Source organism: Falco peregrinus, chromosome 11 (assembly GCF_023634155.1).
Source record: "Falco peregrinus isolate bFalPer1 chromosome 11, bFalPer1.pri, whole genome shotgun sequence".
Lineage (NCBI taxonomy): Eukaryota > Metazoa > Chordata > Aves > Falconiformes > Falconidae > Falco > Falco peregrinus.
This window is the reverse complement of record NC_073731.1, coordinates 13,200,251-13,221,029: the sequence shown is the minus strand read 5'-3', so window position 1 is coordinate 13,221,029 and position 20,779 is coordinate 13,200,251. Positions and strand designations below refer to the sequence as shown.

Sequence of the window (20,779 nt, the reverse complement as noted above, 5' to 3'; positions counted from 1 at the left end):
GGACTGCCTTGAAAATTTAGCTGTGCAAGGCATTTCTCCGTCTTCACACTAATCCACACAGCTGGCCGGAAGTTTTGGGGAGGTGAAGTAAACAAGCACTGTTGTGAACTAAAGGGGCTGTATTGGTAATAGAGACAATGAAAGCAGAGATGTCAACGCAAAATGATACACAGCCTAATAACAATACATTGTGCAATTAATGTACATAAACATTCCCTTCGGCAAGACCTTTCTCACCCCCCCTTCCCCACATAATCCCTCTATATTTACCCTGCAACACAGAAGCAAGTAGCATGGTGGCTCATGCTTGCCTTCTTGAAGGGGGAATCCAGGTTCAGTGCATCAAAAATAAAATTAAAAAACAAATTAATATCAGGAGGAGCTGGAGGCAACTAGGTCAACAGAACATATCTGTCCATAAAAGCTAGCCTGCAGGCTAACAGCCAGGCTTTTTTGTACCCTCAGAGGCCTGTACTCTAGACCCTAATGTATTCCTAGCCACCCTTCTGTCTGCCAGCCTGCAAGAGACCACGGCCCCAAGTGGAGGACAACACTTAGCAAAGGATCCTGGCAAAGGGAGCAGCATGCTTTGCTGGCATTGGAATAGCTGTATGGTAGTCCAAAGAAGCACCAGAACTCAAATTACTGGTTGGTTTAAAAAGCCAACTGCACACAGGCCTGGAAACCACACAGTTGGAGGGTCTTCATTGCCCAGTGGGAGGGATTGCGCCTCATCCGTTACAAAAGTGCCTTTACCAAAACAAAACTGCCAGTGACAGGCCTGTTCTTCGGGGAAGGAAGGGCCATCCTTTCTTTCGTTCATTTTACCAATGCTTGAGAGCAGAGAGGGGGCTGCAGGTGAGCAAGAGGATGCACTAACAGCACGCCGTCTCTAAGCTGCTTTTGCAGACCTCTGGGAGCTAACAGTCACCAACGTGGAAAAAGCAGCTTTGACCCACTTCACTTTTAGCCAGAGCTTGAGAAGAAACAACAGCTCCCCTGCACTATATGCAGGGCGATCTATTCGTAAGCTAACCTCCCATCCACTCCCAAGCTTTGCCTCCTCCAGTTTCCATTAACCTACAGATCGTGCCAACTTCTGTGCTGCTCCTTTAGCCAGGGTTGTGTTCCACAGTGATCAAGCCTGCATGTAACTTTCTCTGGTGCAAGGAGCTGCAGCTGTTAAGTTCATTTATACCAAACTGCAGAGAATTAATACATGGTTATATGGAGACAATTTGCTTGTGAAGACATGGAAGTGCTCCAGGCTCAGAGAGCAGAGCCTGCTTGTAGGATGATACTCAGCTGCGTGCTGAGAGTGACCACTAAACCTACGCATGATGCTGGGCCTTGGAGGGCAGAGGTGGGACTTCAACAACATGCCATCCTTGTTCTTAATTCTTTGGGTAGGCCATACAGCACCCATGCACCTGTATACCTACAAGTCAAAATAACCATGTCTTGCTACATAAAGCTTGTTCAAATCATACATATGGGTGTGGAGAGAATTAAACAAGAATCTGCACAATGGCTATAGATTCTAGCAGAACTATAGCTTTCTTTAAGGCACAGTTCAGACAACCCCTAAATCACTTTCCTCCCTACTACCAGCCTGTGTTTAAAAACAAGCCAAGAACAAAACGTAACAAATGGGGCGATTTTGTTGCTTGGCCAAAAGCTGTCAACTGTGTGTGTGATCTTCTGATTTATGTGGAAGACCTGGCAAGAGTGCCATGGAAGCCAGAAGTGAAGGTAAAACATGCAACAGAAGACAACTTTGAGCCCAGCACAGAAGTGCATGGAGAAGTCTGCTGACACACAAACACCATGCTAAGAGTTTCACAGCTCTGCGCCTTCACCCCAGATGCAGTTCCAGGGCCAAATGAAACATGGAGGGGTTTAAAGCCCACTCTGACATGTAAAAAGTTTCCAGTGGGCAATCAGGGGGCAGGATTTCTTCTGATTAACCAACACGGTCAAAGTCAAGATCTCTTTTCACTAAAGCCCTGATGTGTTGGGTTTTGGTTGGGTTTTTGGTTTTTTTGGGGTGTTTTTTTTTTTTTTTTTTTTTTTTTTTTGTCAGACATTCCCATCATTCCTCCAAAGATATCCAGCATCCCAGCCTTCCTGTGTCTTTCCCTCCCACATCCACTTTCCTTTCAGAAGATTTGGGTAATAGTTTCGAGTACCAAGAACCGAAGCACCTTGGTCTCAGACGCATCATGAGGCATAGACATGTTCACAAATTAACCTCAGGCTTCCAGCTCAGGGTCTGTCACTGACCTGGAGAGCGGAAATCCATGTCACAGCAGCTTCTAGAAGTCTGAGACAAAGCCCTGGCACTGAGCGTATCAACTCTGTACCAGGAACTCTACTCATCACCTGGGTTGGCCTTTATCCAGCAGGGTACCATCACATAGGAACTACCAGGCCAGCCAAGTGCCTTGATAAGCCGAGGTGTTGGGAGACACCAACAAGAATACATACTTGCATCCCAAAGCTAGCATTCCTCAATGAGCTAACACCCTCCACTGGGTAGTGTAGGCCTTTGACAAGGCCAAGGAGACAGACAGCTGCCAGGAACGACGCAGGGCCACTTCAGTGTGCTGTTGCCCAGCTCTGCCACCAAGACATCTCTGCTCCTTCCCCCATGGCCAAGGAAGCACAAGCCTGGAGAATTCTGGCAAACACAGAGCTCCACAAACCTCGCTGAATGTTTGAACAGGAGCAAAGAAAGCTGCCAGCCCCTTGGCCTCATGCATGCAGTAGGTCAGGACAAAAGGGCATTAGGCTTTGGCTCCAGGAGTCACCATGGGTACTCCAGCAGCAGGTGCCACCTGGGCTGTACTCTTATATACACTGCCAGGGTAGAGCCTTGTCCTTTGCCTTCTGCATACCACCCCCTGGTTCAATCACCTCCAGGAAATTGGCTCTGGAGAAGACCAGGGTAGAAGTTGCGGTGCCTCCCCAGTCTTATTAGTCCCTGAAGAATCCAAGCTGGGCTCAGCCCTGCTGCACCCCTCCAGAGAGCAGGGTTAGGGGTAGTACGCTTGGATGAAAGACAGGACATCCTCCTTTGATAGCTTCTCTGGATCTTGCCTTTTCTGAGAGTCGTGTACTTTAACACCTTCCCCCCACTTCCAGAAGAGGCGGCTGTAATGGCAGACGCTGCGGGCAGAGAGGAGAGCAAGATTAGTTTGGCAGGGGAGGGGAAGGAAAACGCTGTCATCCCAGCCACAAAATGCACTACAGAGTCAGCTGCCCTCGCAGTGGGAGTTACACAGAGATATACTGAGGTGTGCCATAGAGGAAGGAGAGAAAAAAAGAAAAGACCAGTGCATTCATTCACCTTACAAACCCTACAGCCCTTAAGGTATAGCAACTTCCAAGCCTAAGAGATTTCCATGGAAACAAACTCGTGAATTCTAGTTCCACTCAAGATTCAGTTCAGTATTTGCTGGAAGGAGACAGGTCATTAGGGAAAACCCCACCTCCCCCCAAGTTCCTGAGAGGATGAAACTGTCATTGCAGGCAATGGAAATGGCCTTAATGAAGAATTTTAAAAGTCTGCCAGCAGCAGCAATCTAATCACTCACCACAAACCTACTAGAATCAGTAATAGCTGTCCTATGGAGCTTTGCAAACGACCAGCACTTCGCGCTGCACAAAAGCAGCTAGGATCATCCCCTCTTTCCCCTCATGTGAAATAACCAACCTCAACTTGGCTGCTCAGAGTTCCGGTCCTACAACGCCATCTCTCATCCATCAAGCACAGCCCTCCCTCACTGCATCAACATAGGCCCAGCCATAATGAAAACAGAGCTGCTAATTACTGCCGACACAGCAGCCTTTAGTTTTGTACAATTACTGACACTTAATATTCATAGCTTATTTAGTGCTACTCTTCTAACAAAGCAGTACTAGCACAGCGACAAGAGCACATGTCAACGGCTAATTACAGACACATTAGTACTCACTAACCACAACACATCCCTTCTGGAGTCCCACACAAGTGCTCCCTCCACCTCCTCAGCCATTCAGGCAGTTTCATGCTGGCCTGCTTCAGAGTGCACAGGCAGAACTAACCCCATCCTGACACACAGGGGGGAAAAGCATCATGTGCATCTGCTTTTTAAGCCTGTTCTTCCATTTAGCTGGTTAAGGAAAGTTTAAGGATTCTTAAGAGCACTGCTGTAAGGTAGGTAAGGAGTTCAAAGTGAGACAAACAGGAGGCCCTGTTTTGTATCAAGCCCTGGCTCAAAGGCACAGCCCGGGGTAGTGGTGGTGAAGGGCATCTCCTAAGACTACCTGAGGGCAGGGTGTGCACATCTCCAACACCGTGAGCCCTGAGGTGTCACACAGACTCAGGATTTGCTGTACTTAAGACATGGCCTTAGCCCAGTACTCAACAGATACAGGTGTGGTTCAGCAGCCACAGTGTTAATGACTGTCCAATGGAAAGCCACTCCATCCCTTCCCAAGGAGCTCCTGCTTTTCTCTCCCACTCTTTAAACAGCTCCTAGCTACCTACAACTCGTTCCAGAGCCTGGACTGAATGAACTGGGATTTACTTGTAAATTACCAACTTCCAATCAAGCATCTTAAAATACAGAGATGCAGCAAATTACAGTTGCTGGGCTCAATTTCCATTTCCCTGTGTGCCGGGAGGTTCAGCAACTTGCACTCTGCTGCAGACAGGGGAACAAAGTTGAGAGATCTGTGTTATTCATAGCAATTAATTGCAAAATCCACTAATCCAGATCAGCAGATTCCTGAAAGTCTAAGAAGGCGCCAGCTTCTGCAGCATACCCTGCTGGTGAGCAAGCTGTGCTTGCACTGCAAACAACTGAAGAACATAGCACAGCACCCCTGGACTCCCTTCCAAATAGAGAGGCACACACAAACTCACACACAGCTGTCCTTCCACAGCTTCAGCTCTGGCTTGTACTCACTGAAAGGGTGCGATGGATTCAGAAGGGAGGATGTATGTTGCTTCCTTAGTCATTTTGTTGAAGAAGAATTTCCTCTTGGAGTTTTTGCTGTATGCCATTGTCCAGGGATCTTGCAGAAGAGTCACAGAAATCAGACAGAAAATGGAAAGGGGGGGAAAAAAAAGCACAGTATGAATACACACGTAGTGCAAGCAAGGAGGAGGAATCTATAAGAATAATTCTGATCTTTCTCTTACTCCTTTTTCCTTCCCTCCCCCAAGAAGACCTGCTTCCCTAGATGTTCTCTATTCCCTGAGAAAATGCCCTTCTCCCTGCATTTAAAATAGGGTATTTCCATGTACTCTGAAAAATATGTTCTTGATTAAAAAATTATGATCTCAATAGAAAAGTCAGTCATGTAAATAAATTAAATTAGCCACACAATAGCTGATCAACTCACTACAGAAAAACCTATCATATAAATACCCTAAGCCTTAACCAAGTCCAGGCTACCCTCATTACATGCAAAGAGTTCATCTCCAGCCATTGGATTACTTCCACTAATTTTTTACCACGTTACAACAGCAGCGAGCCTCACCAATACGTTTTACTTGAAGATACGCAGAAAAGTTAAATAAAACCAGGGACTCCTTCCTACCATTAACAGTCCGCACGATGTAGAGCCCTGTGGGCACAAAATGTCGGTCATCTCTGCCAGTGTAGGATAGCCGGGGTACTCCTCCTGAACTCTTGATGATTTTCATCTCTAACCTAAATGTTGAGAGAAGGCAATTACATAGATTTCCCATTTCTTCCTTTACCGTCCTCTTGCACACAACATGCAACCTGCACACCCTCTCCAGACTATCACAGTGCAAACTGACAGCACTGCACATGACAGGACAAAATCATCACATCCTGGAGAATTCAGTCTCTTGCCTCCTCCACACGGCTAAAGAAACCAGCCAGAGCTGTCTAGATGAGGGAGCAAACTGAGGGTTGCAATGAAGGATCTGTGATGATCTACCACACTTAATCCAAATGGAGTTCCCATTTCAGGTATGAATTCTTAATCTTTCAAGCCACTGAGAAGCCACTGACACTTCTGCTTACAAGCTCAAGCACCGTTGACACTCCTACTGTTGCAGTGTGTTGGCCACATCTATGGCATTAGAACCCAGCAGGATGATGCTCCAAGTCAGCAGTATCTCAGAAACAGCAGCTACCAGCTACATGAGCTCTAACACCTCTTTCTCCAGGACTTCTGAAGCACAGATCAGCACATCCCTCCCATTCCTGGGCATTGGTGGCCGATAAGCTCAATGGGCCCTGAAGTCTCTCATTTGTGCCGGTCACTTACCTCACAAAAATTTTCTCCATTTCCTCCAGTCTGTATACTTCCTTCACTCTAGGGGGAAGACAAAAACGCAATTTAAAAAAAATATTAAAACTGTCCTCTTTTTCTGTCCCAGCTACAGGGTGCAGTCAAACAGTTCATTTTGTACAGCATGAGGTGGTCAGGCATAACTGAGGTTCACCCTTCTCCTCAATCTTACTCTCCTGTGCCTTATTTCTCCTGGCCTGAGAAAAATTGACACATGCATGCTCATGGCTGATCTGTAAGCAGCATATCAGCATCCTCGCTGCTTAGGAAACTGCATTTTTTACATCAGGCTGAGTACACAGAAGAGGAAGAACAATGAAAGTCAGGTGCTTTTGTTTTCCCATGAGGTAAATTCACCAAGGCCAGCCCCAGGCAGGTTCTGGCCTTGGCATGCTGGCCTCACAGTAAAACTAAACTGCCTGATCTTAGTGTTATTATCTGCAGGGACACCACAAACTCTTAGTCACCCTGAGGTAAAAACAGCTTCTTTCTTTTTTTCTTTTTTTCTTTTTTTTTTTGTAAAATAAATAAACGTGATTTGCAGTCATCACCCTTATTATTATGTCAAACTGCTTTTGTTTTTGTTGTTCTGAGTCAGAGACAATCGGGAAGTTTCAAAAGCACTGCCTCTGATCTGACACCCCAGCCACCCATTTCCAACACGCTGCTACAAGCATGACAGGCTTCAGAAAGCACAACTGGAACAACTTTTCACAAGAGCAGCAAACAACCCCTCTACAACCCATTTCTAAAACTCTCCTCCTCACTTCACTTTCAGTCCTCCCCAACATTTTGAGCTCCTCCAGTTATTGCAACTGTCTATCTGTCTTGAGTTTAATTGACATCCCACTCATTATCTTTCATTAAGCCACCAAGAACATCCTCTTTCCCCTTCCACCAGCTTGTCTCAGTATCACGGTGCTTCTAGCTTCTGAAACTGAAGCTGTTTCGTCCACAGTACCTGATACTCAACACAATGATGCCCTTTCGCGTCATCTTAGCAGAATTAATTAAATGGAAGGTCAGGAGGCAACCAAAGCTGAAGCCCTTTGTCAGGAACTTCCTTGGGATTGTAACTAAAGCCTTCTCCTCAGGCTAACCGTTCTGACATTGTAAATGCTGGTCAGCACTTCATTCACCTACTAACAGTCAGCATCTCTGTACTGCTGCTGACCCTTCAGGGCAGACATGGACATAGAAGTCTTTGCAATGATTAAGCTAACTGGGTGCTAGATCTACACATACTTGAACTCAGCACCAGCCAGTCCACCTATGATGAAAAGATGACTGTCTGATATATAAAAGGAGGGCACAGCTTCTCCACTATCAACCTTTATGTTAGATATTTAAAGGGCTTTTAGCTTATTTCCATTGAATATAACAGAACTGTGAATTTCAATTTGAAATTTAACTCTCCTTCAGCTCCTCATCTTCATCCTCCACCACCCTGAAACCAAAGCACACCAGGCCGAGGGAGTCGTCACTCACCGGATGGGGTTCATATCTGGCCGGCTAGGTTTAGAAACAGCTTTGACAAACTTTTCCGCCAGCTGAATCCTGAATGAGAATGGGAGGAGAATCCAGCAATTTAGCAAGATTTGGCACAGCAGGTAGGTAACAGTTTCAGCAGAATAACTGATTAGACACTTCAGTACATGCAGACTGCTTCCGTTGCTAGCCCAAATGGGTACAGAGCAAGACTTTTTCCCCCCCCTGCCCTCCCACTTCCATGCCCAGTGATACTGGCTGTTATCCATTAGGAAAGGGTGGGTCTCCATAGCTTCCTCTACAAGCCCACATGCTGACAAACACATTGATATAAGCAGGAATGAGGACTAGTAGAGACATCGTGTCCCTGAGGAAAGAAACAGAGGGGCTCAATCCTTCTCCCTCAGCCAGTTATCAGCTGTGCCGATTCATATTTCCAGGGTGCTCAGCTTACGCAGACTGTGCCTGGCTCACCCCAGACCAAGCAAGGAGCTAGACCTGCCCTCATACACAGAGAAGGTACAGTAGGAAAAGGCTATACGCACTCCGCTTCAGAGCGGGTTCATTCACAGTTCATCTTTATAGTAGTGTTTCCGCTGAATGCACTTGTCTCCCTGTGCTCAGCATTCTGCTTTTAGATTGAACACTGTTTCCTAGTCACTCCTACTCATGTAGCGTACATGAAAGTCTACAAGAAGCTTCTCCAGATCCTACGTACCTCTGGTTGAAATGCTGCTTTCGAACATCATTGCCATTCAGCACCAAGACATCGAGGATGTGGATGGCACTGATTTTTCGCTGGGCTTTCCCCTAGGGAGGGCAATACAGAGACTTACTACTCAGACTGTTGCTATTTCAGCTTCGATTTATAACCCGTTTTTTGACAGGACAACGTTCTCTTCTAGCCAGAAAGCACCTGTCCAGCTATTAGAAGCACACAAATTCCCTGCTGTCCATTGTACAGTAACATGCCATCCTCCAGGATCTGGTGTATCTCAACTACACAATTGTATCTCGGGAATGAGAGAGAGCAGGACCACAGCTGCCATCACCAGCTCTCTCTGTGCTGTGATACCTGATAAGGCAAAGCCCAGCACGCTACAGCATCCTCATTTGAGATGCCAAACTCCCAGGTAGCAACAGCTTACACTATGAATACACCACAAGAATCGTTTTCCCAAAGCGTGCAATCACTACTGAGCAGTCACGTACCTGAAGAGCCACAGAACACATTAAGTCATGTTGGCAACGTCCTATGTGCTGCTGCACGTAGGGCAACAGCAGCAGGTCCAAAGTGTTCTCAAAATATTGTTAAAAGCTCATAGCATTGGACAGAAAGAAGGAACTTAATCCAAAACAGTTTCTCTAAGAATCACACACACAAAAAAACCTTACACCTGACACAGCGAAACATTTGTTCTGCAGTATCTTACCGAGAATGGGACAAAACTGCTCATTGTATTTGTGGCCACTGATAAGGGAGAGAATAGCCTCCTACCTCTCCTTTCAGCTCATGAACAATCTCCACAGAGAGAAGGGTATCCCGTGGCAGCTCAGTTTTTAAATCCAGCTTTGTCCAGCGATCTGACTGGCGGCCATCCCAGGTGTAGATCTGCGATTTCTGTGTGTAGAAGGCAGAGTCAGATTCAGTGTGAGGACAGGGGTGGACGAGAGACCATTGATTAACTGTAGAGCAGCCCTCAGAGAATCTTTTTGTCACAGGCAGTTTCTTTGTCAGAAGTTTTAAGGAAAACTTTGATCTCGACAGCAAAGGAACAAAACCACTGATGCTAATCTGCCAATGACTTTTCATACCCACACAAAGAACCAGAAATAGAACACCTTTAAAAGGACAGTGAAGATAATTAGAGACATCAGTAAGAGTACAGGTCTCTTCACAGGCTGCGATTACAAAAACAGCGTTAATTAGTGTGAAAAGCAGTGAAGTCAGGAGAAAGAAACATAAAATGTGTATCAGCCTCAGGGCCTGCTGATGGGGATCCTTTCTGGCCTTTGAGGACAGGAAAGGATGGGATGAAACCGCAAGACAAAATAGCAGCAATGAAATTAACCAGCAAAACTCCCAGACTGTTTTCAGCACTTACCCCTAGCCCCAAGAGGAACTTCTGCTCACTTCCAGATACCATACACCGGTAATCTAACACTTGGCGAATTTTCTCCAGTGTAGTGGAATTCAGAGGAGTGGGTTTGTAACTGAACGTATCAATATCCGTGCCCTAAAGAGCAAAGTTTGGCATAGGCAAATTAGACAGAATACATCAACAGGTAGGTAAATGCAACTTCTACATGAAACAATAATCCAGGACAAGGGGTGATGGCTATAACTGAAAGGCGGTAGATTTAGATTAGGTATTAGGAAGAAATTCTATACTCTGAGGGTGGTGAGGCACTGGGTCAGGATGCCCAGAGAAGCTGTGGATGCCCCATCCCTCGTAATGTTTAAGTCCAGTTTGGATGGGGCTTGGAGCAACCTGGTCTAGTGGCAGGTGTGTCTGCCCATGGCAGGGGGGTTGCAGATAGAGGATCCTTAAGGTCCCTTCCAACTAAAACAATTCTATGATTCTATGACTAGCTGCTTCATCGTCTCACCTGGATCAGTTCAAAGAACTTGGACTTGGGATCTGATGATGAAGGAGCAACACGGGCCTGATCAGGAATCTAAAACCAAATCCAAACAAATGGCAATTAGTGTAATTCTTTGGCACATTCATAAGAACCTTCCTGAATTCAGTACATGACGGAACATCCTGCTCCCTGAAACTCCTGCTCTTGGGATTCCAGTTACTGGAGAGCTCATTTCGCAAATAAAAGTTCTCAGGTGTTTTGCAAATTTATTGTAGGTATATCCCATCTCACAGGAAACAACAAGCAACTTCAGAAAGTTTCAGATTAAATCTTCTATTATTTCATGCATGATACAATGAAATACTATTTAATCAAAGACATACAATTAGCCTGTGAAACTGACTGCCATATCTATGGCCCCACTGCAGTCAATGCCTCAGGGAAGAGAAACTGCAGACTCACAAAAAAAACCACCCCCTGCAGAGCTCTGCTGCTTGGGAAGTAGGTGCTGAGCTCACTCTGCGTATGATGAAACATTCTCAACTGCAGCAAAGAAGCCTGCTCAGTTAAGCCATGGACATAACAAATCAGAAACACCCTGTTTGCCAACATAAACAACTTGAAATGGTCGCTGACTTTCCCACAAGACAACATATTAAACCTTTGGCTAGACAGTCCTATCTGTACTGTAGTTCCATTCTTCTTTCACCATAGCGAGGACACCTTCACAACCTCCCTGCTTGGCAGCTTACTTACCCCCCATAGCTGGAGACACTCCTTTCTGATTTCAGCCTGCCGTGGCTCAATCAGTGTCCTAGATAAAGACAGCAGACTGTTAAGAAGGTGAAACCTCCTTGCTCTTGCAGCATTACATATCCAAGCCCTATGAAACCTGCATCTTTCAGTGTCTGGCTTGGGAATGAAAAACATGCACTGTTCTTCAACAGGTTATACAAAAGAGGATGCTGCCTTCCCTCCCCACCCTCCACCCATCTCCAATCCCCGTTTAGCTTTGCTTCACGGTCTGCACTACCAGTTAGCGGCCACAACTCCATCCCATGAACGTACCACTGGGCATCAATATTTTCAAGAAGTTATATTAGTATGAACTTAAGTCAATCTCCAAGAACTAGGGTACATAGCCCTGTTTATGAATAGCAATAGCAATGAAGACTGGCTGAAGGCCACGCAAAAAACCAGTGCCAACGTTAGGATTAATTCTTAAGGTAATTCCAGGCTACCAGACTCACTCGGCTTTCTACTACGTATTATATCTGCACAGATAAGTCACACCAGGGAAAAAGCTATACACCGCAATGGCTTTACCTTTACACAAGAAATTCACATCATAAGCTTTACATAATTTTAGGTGTGTAACCTAGATGCTTTGAACTGCCCCTAGAAAATGAAGAGCTATGAAATACACCCAGTTTAGATGGTTACTGTAGAAGTGAACATACCAGCCGGGAGTTACTTTTCTGCTTACATTCCTGCTAAGAAGCAGGCCCACTTACAGTAATCAGAAATCATGCAACATATGGAAGACTTCTCGACAAGGGTGGTAATAGACCATCGACTTTCAAGACTCTTCCAGCTGCCCATGTTTCTGCAAATAACTCGTGGAGAAACACAAACTGAGCTACCTAAAAGCACTATTCGCTTTCCTGATTCCAAAGGCCATGTCAAGTACCAGCTCAAACCAAGAACACATTAAAGAAGGGCAAAGCAATTCCTATATAGTAGGTTAATTCAGTCCTCACCGAAAGCCAGAGGAATATACTCACGTGTCCTGAACAAAAGCACGAATTTTGGCCAGTGCCTTTATCTGAACTTTGCAGTGGCTGAAAGAGAAGGCAAGTTTCAGTCAGAGAGCAAGTTAATCACTACAAAGATTGTTCTACTGTTCAAAACAAGGAAGAGTGCTGGGACAACAGGAGGAAGCCAGTCTAGATCAGAGCAGTGAGGAATCGTTGCCAACATGATTCAAAGTGACAGGAAGACCACTGTAAAGAATGAGGCTGTAGCCTCCTTTCTTTTCTACACAGTACTCTGAGGCCAAAGAGTCACTAACAGCATACGGTGTTTCTCTCTGTACACGGTCCCTCTGCTCTACTAAGCTCCTCAGGGAGCAGAGCAGTGTAGCAACACCAGGAAGTACCTCCCTGAGTGCAAGAAGCTACAACTGAAAGCCATGCTGGCTAACCTGCCTACAGCCAGCAGCCCTCATTGCCCAAGGGCACTCACTTTTCATTGGACCGAATAATGTAATCGTAGAAGTCCTGGTCGCCTTTGATCACGTTCAATGGGACAACAAGATTCACATCCAAGTCAGAGTTGCGCAGCTGGTTGAGTCTGATGTTCACCATGAAGAGATAGTCCCGCACATCATCAATCCCTAGCTTTAACCCTTTGCATATCACGTACCTGCAGAGCAAGGCAGAGAGATCATGGGAGTTCAGTTCTCCCACACAGCCAACTTTCCTGCCACATTCATATTATCAGGGCAGTTTCCCAAATCCCAGGAATTCCTTCCTCCTGGGTACCCCTAGAAAGGTGCAATCTCACCTATCACAAAGTCATGACAAATTTTCTACACTGGGAAGCTCAACTCTATTGAAAAAACCCACAGATCTCCACCAAGTAGTAAATAGATTCTGCTAAACTTGACAGGTAGAACGATAACACACATATGCTCTAGCTTCATTGGAACCATAGTTGTTTCACGCAAAACAGAATTTGTTATATATCTACTGCTTTCTCCCCAGAAGGATAATTTGGCAAGTATCTTCTTTACCTTGTCAAGCATTGTAATTTGCTAAGCATCTAAAATGCTTACTCCTCCAAGACAGTTGCCAATCAAGGCAGATCACAGAGCTTCCACTAGACTTACCCAAATCCATCTGTGACTGTATTTAGAGGACAGGGTTTCTTTAGTAGTCCCTTGTGCTCAAGAATCTCACCTCTCTGAGTTAGCAGGGCGGCTTGTCACAGGTTTAAATATGCACACTCGCTCAAAGCAACAATACAGCAGGTAAACAAGTCCCACGCTGAAGGGAGTAAACAGGTCAAAGGTTTTGCAGACAAAATGTCCTCCTGGAAAAGAGAGGAAGCATACCGATACCAGCAGATTATAAGGAAACAAGGAGGTATCAGGCACCTCAGTAACTTTGTCTTCTGCAGAACTGGTAAGAGTGTTTTCAGCATAATCAAACAGTATCTAAAACACACTCATGAAGTGGGCCCATGGGGCTCCACGAACCTTCTACCCCATATTTTGCTGCAAAGAGAAAAGCATTTCCCTGACCAGAACCAAATCAGTATGCGTGCCGTCTCATGAGCAAACCTTCTATACAGCCCCCGTCCTCTCCTTCCAGGCCCAAACTGTGCCCTGTGGCATGGCAGCATGCTATGCAAACGCCTCAGTGGAAGAGGAGCTCTGATAGGTGCAACAGGAAACCTCAAGTCAGAGAAGAAAACTAACCAATGTTACCTAAACAGAATAACTCACCATCTAGAAAGAAAAGAGTCTATGTTACCCCTTGCCTCCAAACAAGATTTCCAATTTCCCCAAGGAAAAAGCAGTCAATTTTCTGTCTAGACAGGAAGGACTTAGAGAAGGTTGTTCCTTTTACGCTATCACATTTGAGACTACTGCTAAGGAGCTTCTAAACATAAGGCAAAAGGTAAATAACATAATGAGCATTTTTATCTTCTGTATCAGTACCAACTGCTAACTAAACTCAGCAGAAGAGAGGAGCCATCAAAACCAGAGAAGGCTGTAACATTCATCATTTGGCAACAGTGAGGTACAGCTAAGACTACATGAGGCATCATCTTGTTCTGATCACAGAGACTGCAGAATTAAAGGAAAAAAGCCACAAGTTAGAGGAAAGGATGAACTGGATAAACACCACTGTCTGTTCCAACCAGCCTGCTAGAATATTCAGGAAGCAGTTGGTCCAGCTAGTGCCATAAAACTCAGATACAGTGTCCAGTTATCACACTAGTGACCTTAGCCTGAGACAGCTACGTAACATAACACATTGTACAAGCTTTAAACTAATGCATTTTACCTCATTCTTTCAATTAAAAGCAAAACAGACAATCTTATTTTTCTGCCCCAGTTCTCTTAGCTTCATGACAACCATCTCAGGATGTATGCGTACACACTCAATTCTGTGCAACTTAGCCTCACTGCAGAGCAGACTTCATGGCATGTTAATAAATATTGTACAGCGTCCTTCCACAATGGCACCCACACCTTAGAGAAGGAGGAAGAAAATTAATGGATAAAAAATACCTGTCCGGACAATGGACAGCGCTGTAAGGAACTGGCAAAGCATGAGTTGTTTGCTTAGGATTTCTTGCAGATTCTCTTGACCCTCCACTGAGAAACCCTGCAAAGCACACAGCATATGATTAGTATCTCCACAGATCTATTGGTCAAGCAAAGGATTCTGTACAGCTAAATCAAAGAATCACGATAATTTCTGTTTCTTTACACTGCCACCAGGAATTTTAATGGCAAGCCTTGAAGAATTTCACATTGTAACTACGGACACATGTCAAATATCCTACTATATGCAGACTGAGGTATCAGTTTTGGTCATTAGTGCAGGAGGAAAAAGACATGGACCAACCCCATCAGCCATTAAGAAATGCACTCCCTTGTGATCAGTATTGTCCAAAACAAAATTCTGGAAAGCAGTAATGTTCTCTGGGCGAGTGATGTCTCCATCTCCATCAATCCCTCCCTCTCCTAAGGGGAAGAGAGGAGACAATTACTAACACGTTTGCAAGTACAGACAAAAGATCAGTATGTACAGGTGATCTATTGTAATCAATCAACATTGAGTCAGAATTTACACAGACCTTGACAGGTGAATAAGCAATAACACATTCCCTTGTTCACCACCAAAGATACTTGTTAATTTAGTAAAATTATCCAGCTTTTTGCCCAGTGTGGTCAGGGCTAAACAAAGCCATATAATAACCATGCTCAAATGATGAGTTGTACATTAGCCTCAGTGAAAAACAAATCATTCACTGCCCTCCCCTGAGGCGAGAACTGACTACGTGACAACATAATATTCTCATTACAGGAATACTGAACATACTAAAAATGTAAGGCTCAATCTCACTGCACAGCTCACTTGTTAATAACATGCTTTTACAGAAAAGGCAAAATTATTTACATTGTGCATTGGCAACCTTCTGCTAAGAATTCAAATCATTCCAAAGAAATACAATATTCTATTGCCAAACACAATGTAATCTGGAATTTTAAAAAAGCAACCCCTATAAAAAAACCTGCAAAGAAGTTTATAAACGGAGTAGGGAAAGGGAAATGGGAATTGTGTGTGAATGTTCATATGGTTTTCCCATATGGCTCTCTTTAAAGAAAGGTACATTGTCTCCCAACTGGGTGTTTCAGAAAGCTAATCTAAGGTGTATTCTAGAGTTCACCAATTCTGACTTTGAAGAAGCCTGAACTTCTATTCGGTATTAGTCCCTATAAATCTTCTACAACTACAGCTTCTATTAACTGAACTGGAGGACTAGCAAGCAGCAGAGATCAGGATGCATCATAGTGCTTTGATAACTAAATTCCTCATCAACCAGCCTGTCAGTAAGTGAAGTGACACTAGAATTTGTTACCATTCTTCACAACACAGGTGTCACAGCAGTATACTTCCCTCCTATCACTGGAGGACAGTTTGTACACACCTCACTAGACTTTATCGTGTAACAGACAGAAAGGAATCAAGAAAATGCATCAAAGTCATCAGGTTATTCATTTCTCCAGGTATCTCCTTCTCCATAACACCACCAGTTTGCAGTGAGTTATGAAGATCCAAATGCTGCAACCATTAAAACAAAGTGTTTATCTGCCTTGCTGCCCTTGCCATGAACCTTCGCTTTAACAGATCTAATCCTGAAGCGCAAACCGTTCTATAAGAGTTCACGGTCAGGTGTCAAAAGTGCTGGGGGGTGGAGAAGGAAGCACAACAATGGAAAAGCAAACACCCTCCCCTCTCTACAAGACAGTCAAGCCCATGTTTCCGTCATGCACTAAGCAACAGGAATGCTAGCAATCCTTGTATTTCTCTTCCTATTTCTAGAAGCTATGCAGACAGAGGGCTCAAACTTATCAGCAAGCTTAACAAGTTACCATCCATGAGGTGAGATGCAGCAGCTGTCTGTGTACACCTGCTTAGTCTGTTTCAAAGTAAGGTAAAACATAATAGCTTAAACCTCTTTGGATTAAGAAACATTTAGTCACAGTGATTCAGATACAGCCTCTAGCCCAAATCTGTTTTATTTACCTTTACCAAGAGCCCAAGATCAACTATCAAAAGAGAGCTAGGGAGGTCTGACACAGAAGCATACTGCCAGTCAAGTAAGGTTTCTATCGCTGGCACTGCTAACAGATCTTTGGGCAAGTCAGGGGGCTGGAGAACCTCCCCTGTGAAGACAGGCTGAGAGTGCCGAGGTGGTTTAGACTGGAGAAGAGAAGACTCCAGGGAGACTTTAGCAGTCTTTCAGTACCTAAAAGGGGGTCTAAAGAAAGCTGGGGAGGGACTCTATTAGGGAGTGTAGTGACAGGATGAGAGGTAACTGTTTTAAACTGAAAGAGAGTAGATTTACATTAGATATTAGGAAAAAATTCTTTTCTGTGATGGTGGTGAGACAGTGGCACAGGTTGCCCAGAGAAGCTGTGGATGCCCCATCCCTAGAAGCATTCAAGGCCAGGTTGGATGGGGCTTGGAGCAGCCTGGTCTAGTGGAAGTTGCCCCTGCCCATGGCAGGGGCGTTGGAACTAGAGGATTTCTAAGGTCCCTTCCAATCCAAACGATTCTATGATAAGTCACCTCACTCACTGTGTTTCAGGCTGACATCAGTGAAGTAGGAAAAATATTGTCAAGCAATCTTAAAGCACTCCACTACATTCAGATAAGGAAAGCACTCAAGTATCAACGATTATGCATTCCCAGGGCAAAGAGGAAATCAGGGCGGAAATGTGACTTGATATGCAAGCTCACTAATCTCAATCTTTTTCCCAGATGACAGCCCCCTTCTACCTTGCAAAATGGTTCCCTATAAAACAGGCTTCTCTTAGATCCCCATGCTGGTATCAATACCAGCCCCACTTCTAATACAGAAGCTGCAGCATAAGCAAAAACATCAGGTAACACTCATGCATGCAGTACATACCATAATAAGGCTCAAAGAGCTCACTGGAAGCAGAGTAGAAGTCCTCTAGTTTAAAATCATTTGGTCCTTTCAAGGTCATGCCAAAGCCTTTCGCATGCCACTTCCGCCTCCACAAGACGTACTCAGAGAAGCCCCCGGGACCAGCACAGACATCAGCAAAGTAGAGCAGCTCTGCACCTTGCTCCTTTATTAAAGGCCTCTGCAAAAGGAAACTGAGGAAGTTCTACTGACCCAGTAACAGCTCCCATCAGTCAAGCAAGATACACCATAAACTGCACTACTCAGTCATGAAAGTCTCTTTCAAGCACCTGTTTTCCCAGCTAGTATCCTAAAGATTCTCCTTTCTCCCCACCTTCTCCATTCTCTGAGAAAGCACCGCTGCTTGAAAGTTAAAGAGAGGCCCTCACCCCATGGAAGTCCTTAGGGTTTGTAAACATGTAGTCAAATACATGGTCCATATTTGCCATCTTCATTGCAGCCCTGTGAACACGTAAATAGGTATCTATTAAGTTTCAGCTTTGGCTTCCAAGGCTGAAAGTGGACATAAATGGGAATGGGGCTACACTACCAGAAGTTCTGCAAACCTGTTCAGGAAGAAAACTCCACGGATCATCTCATAGGGGTTAGACCTTGTTCGGGCTCGACGCATTTCTTCTCCATCCAGCTCATCAAATACACTCTGCACAAACAGAAACAAAATTAAGCTGGACCTGGCACAGACTTGAGGGATAGGTAGGCACGAGTATTTCCTCTCCTCATGCTTCTTTCTCCTTAGACAGCAAACTCTGTGCAGGGTTTAGTTCACCAATACAGAGTGGTTTTCCATCACAATGATATTCACCCTTCTTCTAAGCCACTCCACTTCTGAAGCAAACTTAGTGACACTAAAGAACTCTGTACCAATCACTCCAGAGCCTGATAATATGGTTAGCCACTGCAAAAGCAGTCCCAGCCTAAGGTATTTCTCTCACACGTATGCATATGCTCGCTCTCCACTGCAATTTACAACGGCATGATAAAATCTAAGAGGGAAGACGGAACACCCAAGAAACAAAAAGGAGCTCACTTACTTAGCTTATACAAGTCTTCAGCTTTTCAGCCGGACTGAGAAAGGGAGACTGTTTTCATTTATCTCTTTGAAGGCTGAGGTGTAAAACAGGTTGCTGAACAGACAGTAACAACCAGGAGCTAGGTCATACCAGTGGCAGGAAACGAAAGAGGATGTTCTGAGCTCTTGCCAATCACTTAAGCAAACTACCCAATCCTCTTCAATTATTTATTTCACTTGCTTTCCCAAAACTTCAGTTCCTCTCTAATGAAGGGGACTCACCTTGCACTGCAGGACATTACGTAAGAGCTCTTCATTACAGAACTCTGTCTCATCTTCAATCACCATCTTCCTCTGGAACAGGACAAGAACACAGTTAACAATTAGCAAACATGGTATCAGTCATTTCAGAATGCAATGTGTACCAGTAATGGATGAATGCTGCCAACCACATAAGAGGCTGTACTAGCAAAAGTGTAGCGGCAGGCTGAGGAATTATTCTCCCACTAGGTATCTTGAGACGACACATGGAATACTGCATCCAGTTTAGCACTCCCCAGTACAACACAGACATACTGAAGCTAGCCCAGCAGGACAACCACCAAGATGACATGGGTGCAGAAGCACCTGGTGTACGAGAAGAGACTGAGAGAACAGTTTGTTCAGAGTGGAGAAAGGGAGATCCTGTTGTTGTCCACAAGTACCTAATGGCATGACATAGTGAAGAGTGAGCTAAACTCTTAGATATGGGCAGTGAAAGGACAAGAAACAATGGACACAAGCTGCAAAACAAGAAATGCCAATTAGCCATACAGAAATTTTCCTTTGTCCTCTGGGTTATCAAACATTAAAACAGATGCCCGAGCAGGTTATGACATTTCATCCTTGGAGTTACTCAAAACTCAACCAAACAAGGCCTTGAGCAACCTGATCTAACTGGACCTGCTTTAAGGAGGAAGCTGCACTAGTAATCTCCAGAGGTTCCCTCCAGTCCAGGTTATTCCTCAGCTCTTTGACAAGACAATTGTTTCAGGCTGAGCAGTCCTGCATGGTCTTAGGCTGGTAAGTACTGAGCTGTAAAAAAATTACCTTTCCCACAGTCATCCACTCCTTCAGCTCCTGGGCATCAGGGATCTCTGTGGTACACTCAAGGCACCAGTCCACCTCCTCATAGGCACTGGGCTGTAAACACAAGACATGGGAAGAGCCAAAGATGGTTTTGCTAGCAAAATCTAACAACTAATTGCTCCCCAGAAGTCTGCCTCCCAATCCTAGCATAAGGGGTTACGCCATGACTTTAGGACCAACCACAGAGGTTTTTTTCTCCTAGTCTAAAACATGTCTTACTTGTTTGGATTCAAAATTTAAAAAAAAACAAACAACAAAACCAAACCAAACCACCATGAAACAAAAATTTAAAAAAAACATACTCCACCACAAAAAAAAACATACCACTTTCCTCTCATTAGAGTCTCATGATCAAGACAATGCAAAAACCTATTACTCTCAAGGTACATTTCAGAGACACTGCAAGAGACAGTTGCCAAAAAAACCCCCACACTTCCTGATGGTGCTTTACACATTCTTCTCCCAGTTCTTTCTGAAAGGCTCCCTCATTCCACAACTTAATTCAGGCTTCGAACAATTTTTATAATCTTAGGAAAGAATTGGTTTAGCAGTTAAGATCATAGTGATGCTACTCCTCCACAAAGAGAGGCTGCCAACATCTACTAACCTTCTTATATTTATCATAGCAGTATAAACCTATCAATCATACAGAACACTTAACTGCTGTGAGCTGTAGAAACACACTGGAGAATAAGATCTAAACCAATGAGCCTACACAACAGGTCTCAAATTCCTGACTCTCAGTGAATAACCTCTGATGTTATTTTCAACTGCTGAAAGCAATTCAAAGAATGGAGAGCAAAGTACTAAAACATGCACCAGATATCACTTGACAAGCACTGGTGCCCTTGACTAACAATGGCTGGGACCTTCTGGCTTACTCTCCAGCTGCCAGATCCCTAGGATTCAGTGTTGTGGTTTGGGTTTTTTTTGTTTTAAATACAAATATACACCAGCTGTTTCACACCAAATATCATCCAAACTGGGCTTTACTTTCCT

General features: G+C 44.5%; 1 protein-coding gene across 2 annotated transcripts in view; it reads right to left on the bottom strand.

Moving 5' to 3' along the window:
- Nucleotides 1–101: 101 nt before the first annotated feature.
- The window catches only part of CMTR1 (cap methyltransferase 1), a 31,750-nt gene continuing 11,072 nt past the window's right edge, over nucleotides 102–20,779 (bottom strand). For both annotated transcript variants that reach the window (XM_055816079.1, XM_005238663.4), the window contains exons 5-24: nucleotides 19,742–19,834; nucleotides 18,935–19,006; nucleotides 18,189–18,283; nucleotides 18,012–18,084; nucleotides 17,605–17,803; nucleotides 15,030–15,148; nucleotides 14,690–14,786; nucleotides 13,350–13,482; nucleotides 12,634–12,813; nucleotides 12,174–12,230; nucleotides 11,146–11,203; nucleotides 10,414–10,482; nucleotides 9,909–10,040; nucleotides 9,302–9,424; nucleotides 8,522–8,613; nucleotides 7,804–7,872; nucleotides 6,292–6,339; nucleotides 5,590–5,702; nucleotides 4,953–5,061; nucleotides 102–3,168 (exon numbers count right to left, since the gene is read on the bottom strand). In XM_055816079.1, coding sequence (XP_055672054.1) covers nucleotides 3,036–3,168; nucleotides 4,953–5,061; nucleotides 5,590–5,702; nucleotides 6,292–6,339; nucleotides 7,804–7,872; nucleotides 8,522–8,613; nucleotides 9,302–9,424; nucleotides 9,909–10,040; nucleotides 10,414–10,482; nucleotides 11,146–11,203; nucleotides 12,174–12,230; nucleotides 12,634–12,813; nucleotides 13,350–13,482; nucleotides 14,690–14,786; nucleotides 15,030–15,148; nucleotides 17,605–17,803; nucleotides 18,012–18,084; nucleotides 18,189–18,283; nucleotides 18,935–19,006; nucleotides 19,742–19,834 — 2,064 coding nt within the window. In that variant the 3' untranslated portion in view covers nucleotides 102–3,035. The remainder of the gene's footprint in view (nucleotides 3,169–4,952; nucleotides 5,062–5,589; nucleotides 5,703–6,291; nucleotides 6,340–7,803; nucleotides 7,873–8,521; nucleotides 8,614–9,301; nucleotides 9,425–9,908; nucleotides 10,041–10,413; nucleotides 10,483–11,145; nucleotides 11,204–12,173; nucleotides 12,231–12,633; nucleotides 12,814–13,349; nucleotides 13,483–14,689; nucleotides 14,787–15,029; nucleotides 15,149–17,604; nucleotides 17,804–18,011; nucleotides 18,085–18,188; nucleotides 18,284–18,934; nucleotides 19,007–19,741; nucleotides 19,835–20,779) is intronic.